Source organism: Ahaetulla prasina, chromosome 4 (assembly GCF_028640845.1).
Source record: "Ahaetulla prasina isolate Xishuangbanna chromosome 4, ASM2864084v1, whole genome shotgun sequence".
In the NCBI taxonomy this organism is placed as follows: domain Eukaryota; kingdom Metazoa; phylum Chordata; class Lepidosauria; order Squamata; family Colubridae; genus Ahaetulla; species Ahaetulla prasina.
In genome coordinates, this window is record NC_080542.1 from 136186179 (window position 1) to 136206408 (window position 20230).

A 20230-nucleotide genomic window follows, 5' to 3' on the forward strand; every position below is an offset into this window, starting at 1 on the left:
ACTATAGTGCCCATGTTTAACTGTGAGGTTACAGCAAAAAAGGCAAATGCAATTTTAGATTGCATCTTTCAGATTTGCAGTCACAAAGGGCCATAGTTCAGGTTTAGTTTCTGTGCTGGTCAGACTCAATTTTAAGAGTGATAGCCAATTTGAAGAAAATTAAAATAGGCTCAAAGATAGGCAGCAGAGAAGATATCACTTGAGAGATAGAGGCTGCAAGAGAATCCAGAGGGAAGGACTTCTGAAATATTTAAAAGGATGTCACACAATAGTAGGCTGCAAATTGCTCACTGTTGGTCATAATGCAGAATCTGGAACTGGTTAAGAAAAGCTTATTAATGGTAATAAGCTTTGATAATGAAACTGTTTCCTGGGGAAGAAATAGGCTGCCTTTCACTGGGTGAGTTCAAGCAAAAAACTAGGCAGTTTTCTAATGGAGGTACTTTAATTTGGATTTCTGTAGAGATCAGGTGCCTCAATAAGATTGTTCAACCATTAAGGCAAACTAAGTATCGATATCAGAGAGGGGTCTTCCCCCCCCCCAAACTGCTTAGTCTGGATCTTTAGGGAGCTAGGATAATGGAAGATAAGGACGTATAGACAATTAGCAGGATAATACGAATTGAGAGAAACAGGGAACTGCCTATGTAAGAATGGGAACTTGGTTATTGAATAAAACATAGCTTTGGTTAATGACCTAATACTGAATGGCAGCAGTACACTTCTGAGATACATAGCAAGAGATTTTTTTTTTATGGTGCACAATTTACAACCATTGCAAGACTATAACCATCACGAGTAAGCGCAGCTCCCTTATGCTCATAATTGAAGAACTTCTTGTATTTGGAGGTTTGAAAACTTGATGGAGCACCTTGCATAGACAGGTATCTGTCTCCTCCAGTTTATTAAATTATGTTGTTATTCCGTGACACTGATGAGCAAAATTGTGTTACTGCAGTACAAAACCTGTAAGGATGGAAGTGTTCTTGGCGTGACGGTGACAAGGATTGCACTGCTGACCCATTGTCAAGCACTCACCCAGGCTTGTGGATACACGGAAGGTATTTCAACACTTAAAAAAAAAACCAAGTAAACTAGCTTCAGAAAATGATTTAGCAGGATTGATTTTATTGGGTCTTGTTTTAAATAATTGAATAGAGACAATTATTCAATAGCCAGAAGCTAGGCTATTTTTCCCCAAAATTGGAAAACTATACAGATTATTAGTTAGCCAAACTAATTCTTGAATCTTCCCAGAACTATAGAGTCCTCGGACAAAACTGTACTTGTTACAATAATTTCTTCAGAGACAACTGCCCCTTTTTGCAGTATTTAAAGCATCCTCTTACTGCAAGTGAGAACAACAGAGAAATTGTAGTGCAGAGTCTGAAATAGTTTAAAACCCTACGTCATTCCTTAGAAAGAAAATCCATTCTTCCTATGGCATCAACCCAGAAAATGAAACAGGATATAAATATGATAAAGTTTGTCCCTTTTTGTGCAGTTACTAGGCCCATTTCAGGCTGGATATACCCGTCATGCTGCAAAACTCAACCAGGATTAATAAAAAGAGGAGCTGGATTCAAATGTTCAGCTGAGATCAGGCCTTCCAAAAGTTTATACAAGATAGAAAGCTGTGGGATGCAATTTTTCCAAACTTCAGACTGTCACCAAGATGAAGAACAACTTCAGAGTTGTAATTTTCATCTCTAAATAATATGAACTTCTCAAGTTTCTGAAATCTGTATTACCTACATGTCTTGAGGAAATCTTTATAGGTGGAACAGTCATTATTTTTGGAAATTTTTTCCTGTCTCATTTCAACATTTCCCACCTAAATTCAGGAGAATAAGTCACTATGACATATTATGCAAATGTCAATGAAGGAAAGAGAAATGAAGGATCAGATAGGTCAAAAGCAATGAGTCAGAATTGATTTACTTCAAATCGTCCTACAGTTATTTTCTTTTCTTTTTTTTAAATGAATAAATTACATTTTAAGATGGAGCTTTTGATTGGCTGTACCTGGTATTCAGGAACTAACTTTTCTTTTTTTCTTTCTTTCTGTTTTTTTTCATGAAGCTGAAACGATTGTGAATGTTCTGGATTTCAAAAAAGATGTGGGTTTATGGCATGGCATCCTTACAGTAAGTTTACCATTATTTTAAATAATTTGCTTTAAAATGGGATGTTACAGTTCACATTTTCTTCAAATATATGTTGGCATCTTCTCAAGATGTCCCTTCTTTTCTAATACTGAATAGTGATAGTTTGAAACTTGGTAGATAGAACTGAATTTTGCAGATATTCATAATAGAAGAACTTTGTGTTAGAAGCCACTATTCTTCTCTCATAATAAATATCCTGGAAAACTGACAAGCAGTTCAGTGTCTTTTGGAGGAGTTTAAAGGAAAAGGTGGTAGTATTTTCTTAATCTCATTCTTGGCCCTAAAACAAGAACAGCCTCTGTCTACCAGTTACTGGAATTGGTCCAGCACATCTGCTAGTCTGAAGAATGCTGCTGCCTTTAGATGCCCACAATTTCACTTGTAAACTTTAATCAAACCCTTAAGTTTACAACCTTTAAGTAAGTTCAAGGCAAGGTTCACACATCCAATTAAATCATAATGTGGTTATCTGGAATTTGACTGATTTATGAATAGCCAGTCACTCCGTTCTAATTAAAACAAGTCATGTCTTGGATGTATGAACTCAATTAAAAAGAGACATTATTGGCTTAGAAAAATACCTGAAGCTGTGTCGCATATCATTATCAAACTATCAATATTCTTTCTCATCTTAAAGGTTAAGAGTAAATCAAAACTGGACAAGTTTGTTCAAACCACCATCACTCATAACTTCCTCTGTAAGGGTCACAACTTGGTTTGCGCCCTTCTTTAAAAAAATATCTCAGTCCACCTGTCTGGAATGCATCTGTCCCGTCTCCCACCTTCCCTTTTAGAGAAGAAGATATAGAAGGTGGAATGTTTAGAAACTTTAGATGATTCTGGATGAAACTGATTCCTTCAAGTCAGGTTTCAGGCCCAGTTATGGAAGAAACAGCTCTCACTTCTGAATGATCTATGGCAAGAACAGGATTGGGGATAGGGCTCCATGCTCTCCCGATCTTCGTAGTGGCTTCTGATACCATCAGTTATGTATCAGATGCAGAATTTGAGGCCGGGCTGCACCGTAATGTCACAAGTCAGGTTTCAGGCCCAGTTATGGAAGAAACAGCTCTCACTTCTGAATAATCTATGGTGAGGACAGGATTGGGGATAGGGCTCCATGCTTTCCTGAACTTCGTAGTGGCTTCTGGTACCATCAGGTGCAGAATTTGACGCCGGGCTGCACCGTAATATCACAAGTCAGGTTTCAGGCCCAGTTATGGAAGAAACAGCTCTCACTTCTGAATGATCTATGGCAAGGACAGGATTGAGAATAGGGCTCCATGCTCTCCTGAACTTCGTAGTGACTTCTGATACCATCAGTTATGTATCAGGTGCAGAATTTGAGGCCGGGCAGCATCGTAATGTCACAAGTCAGGTTTCAGGCCCAGTTATGGAAGAAACAGCTCTCACTTCTGAATGATCTATGACAAGGACAGGATTGGGGATACGGCTCCATGCTCTCCCAATCTTCGCAGTGGCTTCTGATACCATCAGTTATGTATCAGATGCAGAATTTGAGGCCGGGCAGCACCGTAATGTCACAAGTCAGGTTTCAGGCCCAGTTATGGAAGAAACATATCTCACTTCTGAATGATCTATGACAAGGACAGGATTAGGGATAGTGCTCCATGCTCTCCCGATCTTCGTAGTGGCTTCTGATACCATCAGTTATGTATCAGATGCAGAATTTGAGGCCGGGCTGCACCGTAATGTCACAAGTCAGGTTTCAGGCCCAGTTATGGAAGAAACATATCTCACTTCTGAATGATCTATGGCAAGGACAGGATTGAGGATAGGGCTCCATGCTCTCCTGAACTTCGTAGTGACTTCTGATACCATCAGTTATGTATCAGGTGCAGAATTTGAAGCCGGGCAGCACCGTAATGTCACAAGTCAGGTTTCAGGCCCAGTTATGGAAGAAACAGCTCTCACTTCTGAATGATCTATGGTGAGGACAGGATTGGGGATAGGGCTCCATGCTCTCCCTATCTACGCAGTGGCTTCTGATACCATCAGTTATGTATCAGGTGCAGAATTTGAAGCCGGGCAGCACCGTAATGTCACAAGTCAGGTTTCAGGCCCAGTTATGGAAGAAACAGCTCTCACTTCTGAATAATCTATGGCGAGGACAGGATTGGGGATAGGGCTCCATGCTCTCCCGATCTTCGTAGTGGCTTCTGGTACCATCAGGTGCAGAATTTGAGGCCGGGCTGCACCGTAATGTCACAAGTAAGGTTTCAGGCCCAGTTATGGAAGAAACAGCTCTCACTTCTGAATGATCTATGGCAAGGACAGGATTGGGGATAGGGCTCCATGCTCTCCTGATCTTGGTAGTGGCTTCTGATACCATCAGTTATGTATCAGGTGCAGAATTTGAAGCCGGGCAGCACCGTAATGTCACAAGTCAGGTTTCAGGCCCAGTTATGGAAGAAACAGCTCTCACTTCTGAATGATCTATGGTGAGGACAAGATTGGGGATAGGGCTCCATGCTCTCCCGATCTTCGTAGTGGCTTCTGATACCATCAGTTATGTATCAGATGCAGAATTTGAGGCCGGGCAGCACCATAATGTCACAAGTCAGGTTTCACGCCCAGTTATGGAAGAAACAGCTTTCACTTCTGAATGATCTATGGCAAGGACAGGATTGGGGATAGGGCTCCATGCTCTCCCGATCTTCGTAGTGGCTTCTGATACCATCAGTTATGTATCAGGTGCAGAATTTGAGGCCGGGCAGCACCGTAATGTCACAAGTCAGGTTTCAGGCCCAGTTATGGAAGAAACAGCTCTCACTTCTGTATTATCTATGGCAAGGACAGGATTGAGAATAGGGCTCCATGCTCTCCCGATCTTCATAGTGGCTTCTGATACCATCAGTTATGCATCAGGTGCAGAATTTGAGGCCGGGCAGCACCGTAATGTCACAAGTCAGGTTTCAGGCCCAGTTATGGAAGAAACAGCTCTCACTTCTGAATGATCTATGACAAGGACAGGATTGGGGATAGGGCTCCATGCTCTCCCAATCTTCGTAGTGGCTTCTGATACCATCAGTTATGTATCAGATGCAGAATTTGAGGCCGGGCTGCACCGTAATGTCACAAGTAAGGTTTCAGGCCCAGTTATGGAAGAAACAGCTCTCACTTCTGAATGATCTATGGCAAGGACAGGATTGAGGATAGGGCTCCATGCTCTCCTGAATTTCGTAGTGACTTCTGATACCATCAGTTATGTATCAGGTGCAGAATTTGAGGCCGGGCAGCACCGTAATGTCACAAGTCAGGTTTCAGGCCCAGTTATGGAAGAAACAGCTCTCACTTCTGAATGATCTATGACAAGGACAGGATTGGGGATACGGCTCCATGCTCTCCCAATCTTCGCAGTGGCTTCTGATACCATCAGTTATGTATCAGATGCAGAATTTGAGGCCGGGCTGCACCGTAATGTCACAAGTAAGGTTTCAGGCCCAGTTATGGAAGAAACAGCTCTCACTTCTGAATGATCTATGGCAAGGACAGGATTGAGGATAGGGCTCCATGCTCTCCTGAATTTCGTAGTGACTTCTGATACCATCAGTTATGTATCAGGTGCAGAATTTGAGGCCGGGCAGCACCGTAATGTCACAAGTCAGGTTTCAGGCCCAGTTATGGAAGAAACTTCTGAATGATCTATGACAAGGACAGGATTGGGGATACGGCTCCATGCTCTCCCAATCTTCGCAGTGGCTTCTGATACCATCAGTTATGTATCAGATGCAGAATTTGAGGCCGGGCAGCACCGTAATGTCACAAGTCAGGTTTCAGGCCCAGTTATGGAAGAAACATATCTCACTTCTGAATGATCTATCGCAAGAACAGGATTGGGGATAGGGCTCCATGCTCTCCTGATCTTTGTAGTGGCTTCTGATACCATCAGTTATGTATCAGGTGCAGAATTTGAAGCCGGGCAGCACCGTAATGTCACAAGTCAGGTTTCAGGCCCAGTTATGGAAGAAACAGCTCTCACTTCTGAATAATCTATAGCGAGGACAGGATTGGGGATAGGACTCCATGCTCTCCTGAACTTCGTAGTGGCTTCTGGTACCATCAGGTGCAGAATTTGAGGCCGGGCTGCACCGTAATGTCACAAGTAAGGTTTCAGGCCCAGTTATGGAAGAAACAGATCTCACTTCTGAATGATCTATGGCGAGGACAGGATTGGGGATAGGGCTCCATGCTCTCCCGATCTTCGTAGTGGCTTCTGATACCATCAGTTATGTATCAGGTGCAGAATTTGAGGCCGGGCAGCACCGTAATGTCACAAGTCAGGTTTCAGGCCCAGTTATGGAAAAAACAGATCTCACTTCTGAATGATCTATGACAAGGACAGGATTGGGGATAGGGCTCCATGCTCTCCTCATCTTTGTAGTGACTTCTGATACCATCAGTTATGTATCAGGTGCAGAATTTGAGGCCTGGCAGCACCGTAATGTCACAAGTCAGGTTTCAGGCCCAGTTATTAAAGAAACACTCTCACTTCTGAGAGTGTCACCATGGCAAGTCCTAATCAGTGTTAATAGGGAGTGAGATTTAGTTCATGGACTCTTTGAGAGTGTACCAAAGAGCTCAGGACACTCTTCCACACTTTCTGAACATCTACAGGAACTTCCCAGGCAAAATCATTTGCCACCATGATGGAGTGAGGTACCATCTATATGCTGATAATAATCTGTTTTCTATCAACACTACTGGTGATCCAAGTGGTACTGCAGGACACCAACAATGCCTGGAGGTTGTGGGGACCTTGATAGGGCACAAACATCAGCTGAACCCTGGTAAGACCAAGTGGTTTTGGTTCATAGAGCTTCCAGCTCCAGGACTTTTAACATCTTTAATTTTGGATGAGGTTGGATTACCGCAAACACACGGTGCTCAGTCTGTGGCTTCTCCTGGATTCACAACTCCTCAATCTCACTGTCTCCCATCTATCTTTTTTAGGAACAATGGGGCACAAGGTAGAATGTTTATGAACTGTAGAGGAATCTGGATGGAACAGATTCCTTTCAATCAGGTTTCACTCCCACTTAGGTGACAGAAGTAGCATTGGTTGGACTTCTGGATGATCTATGGCATGGACAGACCAACTTGTTGCCTGATCTCCAATTTCTCCTGCTTGCTGTGCAGGTGCAATCATGAGAGCCTTTGCCCAAGTTCTTATTGTATGGCAGTTTTGTCCTTTCCGGGATAGGAATCCCTGCGCTCAGTCACATCTTAGTCATCCGATTCTTGGACTACCTCAATGCGCTCAATTTGGGCCATCCCCAAGGATATCTGGAAGCTTCACCTAGTGCACAATTCAGGTGTGATGGCATTTCTGGAGGATCCATTGGCTGTCCCAATTTAGATCACTGCCCTGCAAGCTGCATTGGCTGCCAGTTTGTTTGTGGGGTCTAATTCACAAACAGCATTGGTTGCACTTCGGGATGATCTATGTCAAGGACATGATTCTTTATAAATGAATGAACATTCCTTATATTTAAATTAATTAAAATCCTTGTCTCCTGTGGCTAACGAAACGCTCCAGGATAGTAAGGATCTGGCAGGCTCAGACAGTGAAATTCCTCACTGCAAGAGGGGACATTTCCAGGATCTTTTAAGGAATTTTTGACTTGCCACGCCTTGAAAATATTTTTTTAATCCCACAGTCTCCCATCTTCTCTTTTTAGGGGTGATGGAGTAGAAGGTGGAACATTTGGGAACTTTAGAGGATTATGGATGGAAAAGATTCCTTCCAGTCACGTTTCAGGCCCACTTAGGTGACACAGACACCATTGGTTGCACTTGTGGATGATCTATGGCAAGGACAGGATGACGATGGGCATCATCCTTGATCTTCTTGCCTTTTCAGTGGCTTTTGAAACCATCAACCATGGTTTCCTTTTGGGCCATTGGCTGAATTTGAGCTGAGCGGCATCTTCTTGCGTGGGTTCAGTGTCTTTCTCCAAGGCCGATCCTAATGAGTGTTAATAAGGAATGAGAGGTTCAGTCCATAGCTTCTCCATTGTGGCATGCGAAAGAGCTCCTCTTCTATCTCCTTTATATTCCTTCATTAATATGCTGATAATCAGCTGTACAGCAACACTCCTGGTGATCCAGCTGGTACTGCTGGCTTCTCTAGTGCCTGGAGGTTTTGGGACAACAAACTTTGACTGGAAAGAAGACCAAGTTGATTTGGATGCATGGAGCTTCTGGCTCCGAGACTTTAACACCTTTACTTCTGCAAGAGATTGAAGATCTAGCTATGGGGCAGAAGTAGCATTGGTTGCACTTGTGGATGATCTATGGCAAGGACAGACCAACTTAGTGCCTGATCTCCAATTTCTCCTGTTTGCTGGGCAGGTGCAGTCATGAGAGCCTTTGCACAACTTTGTATTGTATGGCAGTTTTGTCCTTTCCGGGATAGGAGTCCCTGCGCTCAGTCACTCACATCTTAGTCATCCAATTCTTGGACTACCTCAATGCACACTATCTGGGCCATCCCCAAGGATATCTGGAAGCTTCACCTAGTGCACAATTCAAGTGTGATGGCATTGCAGGAGGATCCATTGGCTGTCCCAATTTAAATCACTGCCCTGTAAGCTGCATTGGTTGCCAGTTTGTTTGTGGGGTCTAATTCACAATTAGGGGCCGTGGTGGCTCAGGCTGTAAGATAGCCTGTTATTAAAACACAGCAGCCTGCAATTACTGCAGGCTCGAATCCCACCAGGCCCAAGGTTGACTCAGCCTTCCATCTTTTATAAGGTAGGTAAAATGAGGACCCAGATTGTTGGGGGGGCAATAAGTTGACTTTGTAAATATACAAATAGAATGAGACTATTGCCTTACACACTGTAAGCCACCCTGAGTCTTTGGAGAAGGGCGGGATATAAATGTAAAAAAAAAAAAAAAAACATTGGTTGCACTTGTGGAAGATCTATGGCAAGAATATGATTCTTTATAAATAAATGAACATTCCTTATATTTAAATTAATTAAAATCCTTGTCTCCTGTGGCTATTGAAACGCTCCAGAATAATAAGGATCTGGCAGGCTCAGACAGTGAAATTCCTCACTGCAAGAGGGGCATTTCCAGGATCTTTTAAGGAATACTTGACTTGCCAAGCCTTGAAAATATTTTTTTAATCCCACAGTCTCCCATCTTCTCTTTTTAGGGGTGATGGAGTAAAAGGTGGAATATTTGGGAACTTTAGAGGATTATGGATGGAAAAGATTCCTTCCAGTCACGTTTCAGGCCCACTTAGGTGACACAGACACCATTGGTTGCACTTGTGGATGATCTATGGCAAGGACAGGATGACGATGGGCATCATCCTTGATCTCCTTGCCTTTTGAGTGGCTTTTGAAACCATCAACCATGGTTTCCTTTTGGGCCATCGGCTGAATTTGAGCTGGGCAGCATCTTCTTGCGTGGGTTCGACCTTTTTCTCCAAGGCCGATCCTAATGAGTGTTAATAAGGAACGAGGGGTTCTGTCCATTGTGATATGACAAAGAGCTCAGGATTCTCTTCTATTTCTTTATATTCCTTCATTAATATGCTGATAATCAGCTGTACAGCAACACTCCTGGTGATCCAGCTGGTACTGCTGGCCTCTCTAGTGCCTGGAGGTTTTGGGACAACAAATTTTGATTGGAAAGAAACCCAAGTTGGTTTTGATGCATGGAGCTTCTGGCTCTGGGACTTTAACACCTTTACTTCTGCAAGGGGTTGAAGATCCAGCTATGGGACAGAAGTAGCATTGGTTGCACTTGTGGATGATCTATGGCATGGACAGACCATCTTGGTGCCTGATCTCCAATTTGTATTGCTTGCTGGGTGGGAGTGCAATCATGAGAGCCTTTGCACAAATTTGTATTGTATGATTCCTTGCAGTCAGGTTTCTGACCCACTTATGTGACACAAATAGCATTGGTTGCACTTGTGGACAATCTATGGCAAGGACATGATGACTGTGTGCATCCATCCTTGATCTCCTTGACTTTTCCATTGCTTTCAATACCATTAACCATGGTGTTATTTTGGGTCAGCTGTAATATTTGGGGCTGGGAGCCGAGAATTGTGCTCGTTTGATTCCCTTCTCCAAGGCCAGTCCTAATCAGTGTTAATAGGGAATGAGTATTTTAATCCACAGACTCTTTGTCCCATGCCACAGATCTTGAGATACTCTTCTACTCTGCACATTTACATGCAGCTCCCCACAAGATCATTTGCCACCACCATGGAATGGTGTGTAATTAGAATGCCATTAACAGTCAGTTTAGATCAATAGTTCTGGTGACCCAGTGATACTGCTGGCCTCTGAGTATGCCTGAAGGTTGTGGGGTCCTAATGGGGCCCAAACATCAGGTTCAGATCATTGCCACCACCATGGAATGAGGTGCAATTAGCTAAGGGGCAAAAGTAGCATTGGTTGCACTTGTGGGTGATATATGACAAGGGCAGGATGACGGTGGGCATCCATCCTTGATCTCCTTTAGTTCTCAGTGGCTTTTGAAACCATCAGCCATTTTTTTTTTTTGGGCCATCTGCTGAATTTGATCTGGGCAGCATTTTCTTGCGTGGGTTTGACTTTTTTCTCCAAGTCCGATCCTAATGAGTGTTAACAGGGAATGAGAGGTTCAGTCCATAGCTTCTGCATTGTGGCATGCGAAAGAGCTCTATATACAAGGTGAAATATTCTGCTATCTTAGAAGATCCTGGATGAAATTGATTCCTTCCAGTCAGGTTTCAAGTCGAGTTATGGGTCAGAAACAGCACTGGTTTCTCTAGTGGATGATCTATGGCAAGGGCAGGATGATGGTCTCCATCCAGTGTTCTTTCCTTGATTTCTCAGTGGCTTTTGACACCATAAGCCATGGTATCCTTTGGGGTCATCTGCCAAAGTTTTAGCCAAGCCATCATTCCTGATGGTCCCTGTCGTTCATAGAGGAATTATGGGTTCATAAAGGAATTATGGGCACAGCGAGATTGGCCAAAATGTTCCCCAAATTTACCACCAAATTGTTGGAGATGTGGGTACAAGCTAGGCACATACTACCTACCATATGTGATGGATGTGCCCCAAGATAAAAAAATTTTGGCAAAAAATTAAAAATTGGCTAGAGGGAATTACCCAACTAAAAATGGAATTTCAACCGGAGCTCTATTTATTAGGAATAATTAACCCCAAAATAGACAAATCTTTGCAAAACCTAATACTTCATATATTAACAGCAGCAAGGATCGCTGTCGCATACGGATGGAAACAGAACAATGTTCTAGGAGAGGAAATAATAATCTGAAAAATCTTAGTGTGCAGAAATGGACAAGATGACGCTCGAAATTAAGGAAAGGGAAGAGTCGGAATACTACAAATTGTGGAATAAATTATAAGATTGATTAGAAAAAAGAAATCAAAATAATAAATTGGAATGTTAACCTAATTAAGTTAAAATCAGGAAATGTAAACCATTGAATTGTATTAACCAGATAAGGATGGATTGGTAAATAGATACCAATGTAAATATAACATAAATATAGCATTATTTCTCTGCCTTTATGGTATCTGCAGTGTCACCCAGCAACTTTGTTCTAGACCGCTTGGTTCCTTCCTCAGCAGAAAGGGCTTGATTGATTATCTTCAGGGCCATGCATAGTAATTTGTTCAATACCTAATGAACCAATCACTCAGATTCATTCCAGTTGGAACCCATACCCAGTAGAGGTCCATTTAAAATATCTGGGGAAAGGACTTGTTTGGTCATGTGGGGACAGCTCTATCCTGTTGGATTTGGTTTTCAAGATTGTCAGTGCAACCATCTATCAATTAGATCCTTGTCTCTCCTGGTTAGTGAAACCTTTCAGGACAATGACTAGAAGGTGGGTCCAGGCAGGAATGAGACCCACTTCTCACTGCAGGAGGGCACATTCCCAAACCCTTTTAAGGAGAACTTGGTTTGCCCCCTCCTTAAATAAACATCACGTATCTGGACAATCTCTGTCCAGTCTAATTACAAGATGAAATATTTTAAAAGATCCTGGATGAAATGGATTCCTTCCAGTCAGATTTCAAGTCCAGTTATGGGACAGAAACAGCACTGATTTCGCTAGTGGATGATCTATGGCAAGGGCAGGATGTCTGTCTCCATCCAATGTTGCTTTCCTTGACTTCTCAGTGGCTTTTGACACCATCAGCCATGGTATCCTTTGGGGCCATCTGTTGAATTTGGGCTGGACAGAACGATCTTGTGCTGGTTCGACTCCTTTCTCCAAGGCCAGCTCTAATGAGTGTTAACGGGGAACGAGAGATTCTGTCCACTGAGCTGTGGATGTACCCTGGTGGGATCAGTATCACCTGTTCTTCCTGCCAAGGAATTTCAGCTGGTGGGGTCCAGAAGAGCTTTTTCTACCATGACTCCTTCCTTCTAGACAATCTTGCCCCAAAGCTAGATTTGCTCTCCCCTTTTTGGTTTTTCAAAAGGCCTTGAAAACATGACTATGCCAACTAACCAGGAGCCCCAATTGATAATTGTTTCTTCACTGCTGAGACCTCTGTTTTCTTACTTTAATTTCAGAGTGTTATGAACATGATGCATGTGATAAGCATTCCATATTCCTTAATGAAAGTGAACCCACTTTCATGGATACAGAAGGTGTGCCAGTACAAAGGTAAGGGTGATGGCTACATCAATCTACATTGTGGGAGCAGGAGGCAGGTTTTATTTTATTAAACTGGCAAAATAGAAGTCAACCCTCTTTGCACCTTTTTCACACCCAATATGTGAAAAATTGGCTTGTAATATTATAAAAAGTGAAAGTCCAAATTGAAATCCAATTTGTCTGCCAGTTGGTCATACCTTATATATTATGGAAATTTAGTAGTGGCATTATATCTTAAATATCTTTGATCATTTATTGCATACATTAGTGGAATAATGTCTTAATTTATTGGTCATTTTTCTCTTTCTTTTACATCTCTCAGCAAAAGTAGCCTGTGTAAAATCTAGAGATATGCACTGGGCATTAGTAGCACACAGGGATCAACGTGATATCAACCTCTCTTCACTTAGAATGCTAATAGTGGCTGATGGCGCCAATCCATGTAAGTAATACGTATGGAACAAAGAATACAGTCCATTTGGCTTTACTGTTGGAAATATATAGTAACCAGGATTTCAAAGGTTTTTGAAAGTAGTTGATTTTAGTTGGACATTATATGTATGTTTTGTATTGTGACATGTCTGACCTTAGAAAATGATACAAAATGAAAATTGAAATTCAATTATTAGAAGCAGAGGGAATACAAATGCTTTTTTTGAAGCCATTCATGAAGTTCTGTACAAAATGGAATGATCTTCATGTACCCAGTACAAGTAATATCCTGCAATAGAAATGTAATTTCCAGAGTAATATTTGGTACTGCACATAGTTTCATTCCATTGTATATAAAGAATTTGATTATACTATACCAACTCAGTTAGCCTTAAGAGCTAGTTGCATTTGGGGGCAGAAGTATGCTCAGCGCGTTTCAATCTTCCCCTCTGGACAAAAGAATTTGAAATGAGGGCTGATATATTAGAGACTCGCTTTAGGCACATCTATAGATTTCAACCCACAGGTCAATTATTTGCAATCACTCTGTGAATTTATTGGTTGGTTGGCATCTAGATTTCTATTTTGGAAACCTCCTATTTAGAATTTATGGGGTTTTTTTTGTGAGGAACTATTGATTACTGCACATAGAATGATATTATTTCTGTGTACTTTTTAACTGCAGGGTCTATTTCTTCATGTGATGCATTTCTAAATGTCTTCCAAAGTAAAGGCCTAAGACAAGAAGTCATCTGTCCTTGTGCTAGTTCACCAGAGGCTCTCACGGTGGCTATTAGAAGGTATTGTAGAGTCAAATATAAATGTGAAATAGTGAAGGCAATGAAGTTTAATGGAAACAATCTTGGAATTACAATAGGAGGAGAAGGTGCATTATACACCCTCTTTATTTTTTTCCCTATTCGTCAGTGGAAACATTTGTTCAGCACTATTTTAACTTTGAATCACCTCAAAACAGCTGGTCATTAAGCAGGACTGTTTAAAATGAAAAATTTCACATATCTGTTGTTTGGGGATTAGAAGACTTTTGGAGTATTTGTGTACTTTATGGCAGATGGGCATTTTGCACCTGCATGAAACATTTTTCTAGACACTGAGCTTAGCTTCTCAACCTAAATGTTGGCAATTTGAGACCCAAGCACCACATGACAGGGTGAGTTCCTTTCTTGCAACTTGATTATATCAATATTAGGCATAGAGGTTACTGGAGTACAGTAAATCTCTTCCATTCCTAATAAGGCGGGTGTTCTCATTCCAAGATCATCTTACAAGCAACCAAAGTACGTGTGGAGGGTTAAAAATTTATCAATATCATGGTGAAATGTCCCTCCAAGGTAAAAAGAATGCCATTAATCATTGCCACCCAGTTAGCTGCCTCTCATTTGTTACTCCCTAATGTACATTCAATTCAATCCATAGCTAGCATACGTGATCCTTTTACTGGGATCATATTAAGAGAGCAGCAAAAGGCTTTTTAGAACCTTTTAATCAAAATTTATGGAGCCCATCATTCTCTAATTAATCTGGGTATCATCCAGTTTTTCAAGTATCACTGAGAACCACTGTTATAATTTAAGATTAAACATACAGCTGAGCTTTTTCTTATGACAACTTGTCAAAGAAATAGGTACATACCAACATCAACGTTTGGTATGGATTTTGTCATAAAATATTTTTTTGTGGAGGAATCATTAAAAGCAAACAGTGAATTTCTTTCCTGTATGTTTTTGAACTTGAGTTTTGCACAAGTAAATAGGAAAAATCATTTCAGGACTGGACTCTGTCCCTATCTGACGATGGGAAACAAATGAGTCAAAGAACTTAGATTAAAACCGCTGGCTCAAAGCCTGTTTGCACAGCCAATGCCTGGCTGGTTGTGGAAAGGTTTCTCCTTCGAAAGCCAGCAGTATAAGATTTAAGTGGTATGTTAAAGGGCACCACAACAATAATGAAGAAGAGCATATTTAATACTTATGTAAACTATTATTCCTTGTGTCTATTGCCTACTACATTCTCTTATTCAACTTTTAATTAGGAGCACTTTTCAAATTGCAGTCTGATAGCAACTTTAGAGGCCTCCATCAAGGCTTTTCTGAAAGGAGATTGTATGTATCTAAGCACTCACATTTATTGTTCAACCTCTTCTTACTACATTTATATCCTCTCGCTTTTTTTCAAGTAGAATACATCGATGTGTAACATCTAGAGAGCTGGATTGCATAGGTCTAGCTTCTCTCCAGTTTATGAGTCATGGTAGGACATGACAAAAAAAAATGAAATATTTGAAAAGGGATATTCCTGTCCAGAGGCATGATCACGCACATCAAGCTTTATTACTCATTTAAGCAATTTATATGGCTGATACCAAAAGTAACTCTGGGCAGTATATAGAGAGTAAAAACAATAATAAGCCAACAACAACCATGATGCTCAAGGCCACAAATACAAGCAACTCATAAAAGATCACTCAAGCTTGGCATTATTTTCAAGCACAGCATATAGATGAAATGAGAGTTGCTTCCTATTCTGGCATCATTGACATTTCCCATACATTTCCAGACCAACAGATGACAGCAACCAGCCACCTGGAAGGGGAGTATTATCCATGCACGGACTTACTTATGGAGTAATCAGAGTAGATTCTGAAGAGAAGCTTTCTGTTCTAACAGTGCAAGATGTTGGTTTGGTGATGCCTGGAGGTAAGGTTTCTATAAGCTTACTCCGAAAAATGTATAACATTTGCATTGTTTTTCTCTTAATGCATGCTGGATTGGGGAATTCAGAGATTAAAATCCATAAATCTTAAATTTGCCAAGGTTGCACTGCCTTAAAGAAAGTTGTTCACAGAGGCACTGTTTCCTCAAAGCTAGCATTCATTTTTCAATATATCTTTTGGTTTAGCTTACCCCACCCAGTTTTGTCAGTTAAAATTATTCTTCCTCCATTAAACGTGTGCATAAATGTAATGACCTCCTAGGGTGCATTTTAGAATATTATCCTTAGTATGATCTATCCACAGCAAGACAGTTTTGTTTTCTTCAAACTTCTGCAGGCAAATAACTTTTTCATGAATCATATAGATTCATTACAAAATTTTGTAGGATTGAGATTCTATGCCTCATTCCCATTGGAAAAAAGCCAGTTAAAAAAGCATTCTGCTCTGTTTCGCTTCCAGCTCTGTCATGTTGGCAGCTTTCCCATGTCTACACTTGTGTTGTTTGGGGTTAACTGTAGTTAGCAATCCATCAGGAGTCATATATGGTCACTTTTTTTTTAATGCCCAAGACTGGAAAGAGAAGTGTTACAAAAAGGTATATATTTAACAGGGTAGAAGAATAACCAGAATTCTGGAATTCTGGAAGACTTCTTTCTTGATTATGCCCTCTCTTCTTAAAGATTAAAGAATGTGTTTATTCTTCCCCAGAATTACTTATTTTTACAGGTTTAGCTGTCGGACATGAGCTGCATTCATTGTTTTATTTAATTCCTTAGTGTTAATTTTCCTGCCGGAATTAACTTTTTTATCTTCTCTGCACCATATTTCTGCAACATCTCTGGCGGGATGGAGGTAATGCATAAATCATGGTTCTTCTTGACCTCTCAGTGGCTTTAATACCAACAGTCATGGTATCCTTCTGGATCAGCTTTAGGAACTGGGGGTGGGCAGCACTGTATTGTGCTAGTTCTCCTCCTTACTTGGGAGCCAGTCTAGTTTCAAGAGAGAGAGGGGGAGAGAGAGAGAGAGAGAGAGAGAGAGAGAGAGAGAGAGATTATGACCAATATTATATGGGGGATGGAGCTTCAGGGCTGTGGTCTCTCTCTCTCCCCTTTAATCTTTACATGAGGCCGCTAGGTGAAGTGATCCATCGGTTTGGGGTGCGATATATAGTCATCTATTTACTCTATCCCAGATCTCTTCAAAGTGCCATGGATGTCTTATCTCAGTATCTGGGGGTTACTGGGGACTGGATGGGGAGAAACAATGTCTGATTCAACCTTAGCAATGATTATGGAAGAGAACTCCATATCAGGTTCTGAATGGTGTTGCACTGCTCCAAACAGATTGTGTGTGCACAATCTGGGAAGGTCTCATTGGAATTGTGGCTCCTGCTTGAACAACCAGTGGAGATCTGGTTTCTCTTCAGATCATATAAATCTTTCACCATTTAAAAGAGATTTAATCCACGTTACTGCTTCAAAAAAGGCAGATGACTGGGAAAAAGAGGAAGCATCCACAGAGGATGATGTAATTGAAAGCATTTTAGATTGTGCAGAAATGGATAGATTGACATTAAAAATAAAAGAAAAAGAAGATGCAAAGTATTTTCAAACGTGGGACTTGTTTTGTAAATGGATGGACAGTAGACGTAGAAATTAGGAGTGGTATTATTGTATAAAAATAAATTGATCCAAACAATACGCTGTCCACTACGCACTTATGTATGCAATGTGAAAATATATAAACAAACTGTTTTTCAAAAAAGAGAGTGCATATGATGCAGATTCCATCTAGGTATATTTATCAAAAATGTCAGTTAGTAGGGACCAGAAAACAAGCATTTTCTACAGCTGCCCTCTGCTATATGGAATTAGCTCCAACCTTGTAAGCTTTTTGTAAGACCCTAAAAACCTGGCTATGTTCCCTAAAACCTAAGATGCTGAATGTGCCAAGGCTTCTGTTTACAGCTATATTGCTAACAAGCAAAATACCTTGCTCCTATGTATATTTAATTTAGATAGGTTTTTTGTGTTTTTAATAGAACACAATGGCTTAGCCAGTAAGACCCTGGGCTTGTCAACTAATGGTTGGCAGTTCAAGACCCAAGTGCCACCTGATAGGGTGAACTTCCATTCCAAGATTTAGAAAAAAAGAAGAAGAGAGAAAAAAAAAGGGGGGGGAATCAAGAAGTCCAGTCTTTTTTTTATAAAATAAAAGTTTTCCTTCCAATTACTGAAGAGATACAAACACCTAATTTCTAGTGCTATTTCTAGAATCAGTTTTCAAGTACTTTGTGGTTATGAATCTGAATCAATCTAATCATAGTTTAAAATCAAACAACCCATAATTCTATTAACCCTGATTTGGTGTCTTATGTTGAATTCAACATTATGTTAGGTTTATCCTGCCTTTAATTCTTTCGGCAGGCAAGGCAGCACACTGTTTGACCCCCTCCTACTTTATCAAGAACAACAATCCTGTCGCATTGCCAATGTCTATTATGCAACACTAGGAAAAATGCTATTCTTTTTTTCCCCCACCCCGAATAGCCATAATGTGTGCTGTCAAACCAGATGGAGTCCCTCAACTCTGCCGAACAGATGAAGTTGGTGAACTCTGTGTATGTGCTATTGCCACAGGTACATCTTACTATGGACTTTCTGGAATGACCAAAAATACATTTGAGGTAAGCTGGTAAACTGCTAACTTTTTTTTAAAAAAAAACACAACCTTTCAGATTCACATTCATAGCAATGATTCATTTGTGAGGCTGCACTTCTATTAAGCCATGATTGTCTTCTCTAGTCATTCTCAATCTGGACATTTGCTCCAGAATACCTCAGTGACTTGACATGTGGAGACTGGCATTCTGCAGCTCTAGAAGGCTCCAGAATACAAAAGGAGAATGCTCTTTCATTCTGACTGATAGAATATTTCCAGTTGAAGTTTTCCTCAAAAATAATGTTTTATTTATGTGTGTATGTGGGTGTATTGTATATTCACATGTACATTATAAATTAAATTGAAAAAAATTAATAATGACTAAGGAATTCAAACAGTTTAGCTGTAGTTTTAGCTGTATTTTCTTAATCCCCTTCCCAATTTTTGCATTCTATGTTTTTTCATTGTTTCTGAAAATTTTATTGATTTTTTTTTTTTTTGGTTATTGCTGTCTCTATTCATATTTTATCCCCCTTTCCAGACTGGGCATGGCAGTATCACTCTGGAAGTACCAGGCTGAAGTTTGGGATTCATGCAAATGTTTTCTACCAATAAATAAATAGTGATAGAAGCACAGCACTGCAATATATAATTTTAGGGACATTGTAATGAATGGCTGGGTTTCCAAATCTAATTGAGGATTTTTATGGTTTCCTTGATTATGCTTTAGGGTGTTGTATAAACCAATGCATTTTTATAAAGTATTATTCACAGCATATTTTGTTATGCCATAACTACTATAACTTCAACAACACATGCTGAAGCTAATCATTGCTTAATACAATGCAATGGGTATACAAAAAAAATAGTACTAGTGTTCCCATAGAGAAATAGAAGAGGATTATGTTTCATGTGTAGTAATTTTAATATTTGCTTCTAGAAGGCTCTAAATCACTTGAAATGAAGCTTCCCACCTTCACTTCTCTATCTTTCTCATAGGTGTTCCCTATGACTACTTCAGGTGCCCCCATAAGCGAATATCCCTTTATAAGAACTGGACTTCTTGGGTTCATTGGCCCTGGAGGGCTTGTTTTTGTGGTTGGTAAAATGGATGGTCTGATGGTTGTCAGTGGGAGGAGACACAATGCAGATGACATTGTAGCTACAGCGTTGGCAGTGGAACCCATGAAGTTTGTCTACAGGGGAAGGTAGGCTTCCATTTCTTCCCAGCAGGATTTTTTAAAACAGGATATTGAATGAGTGCTTCCCTTGCTGAGAGAAACCTCAGATAACCTTAGCGTTCCAATAGATAAGCCAACATGCATTAATTTCTACTAAAAAGCCTTTATTTAATGTCCTCCTTTAATTGTAAAGGTCAACAACTCTGATATTAGCCCAGGTAGTGCTATTCCTGGTTGCTCTTCTTTCTGGTTTCTGCTTTCTGCTTTAACTATGCCTGTCTCTACTAAAGTAGCAGCCTTTTATTACAAATAGCTTCTCCACTAAAATAGTAGTAGAATCTCTCCCTTCTGCCTTTTCCATGTCTGTTTGTTGTAAGCT

General features: G+C 40.6%; 1 protein-coding gene across 5 annotated transcripts in view; it reads left to right on the top strand.

The window, feature by feature from the left end:
* DIP2C (disco interacting protein 2 homolog C) overlaps nucleotides 1-20230 on the top strand; it is a 420860-nt gene that overhangs the window by 343761 nt on the left and 56869 nt on the right. For all 5 annotated transcript variants that reach the window (XM_058183966.1, XM_058183967.1, XM_058183969.1 and 2 more), the window contains 8 exons: nucleotides 959-1061; nucleotides 2083-2147; nucleotides 12756-12849; nucleotides 13163-13282; nucleotides 13958-14072; nucleotides 15850-15989; nucleotides 18559-18695; nucleotides 19670-19878. In XM_058183966.1, the coding sequence (XP_058039949.1) occupies nucleotides 959-1061; nucleotides 2083-2147; nucleotides 12756-12849; nucleotides 13163-13282; nucleotides 13958-14072; nucleotides 15850-15989; nucleotides 18559-18695; nucleotides 19670-19878 (983 nt within the window). The remainder of the gene's footprint in view (nucleotides 1-958; nucleotides 1062-2082; nucleotides 2148-12755; nucleotides 12850-13162; nucleotides 13283-13957; nucleotides 14073-15849; nucleotides 15990-18558; nucleotides 18696-19669; nucleotides 19879-20230) is intronic.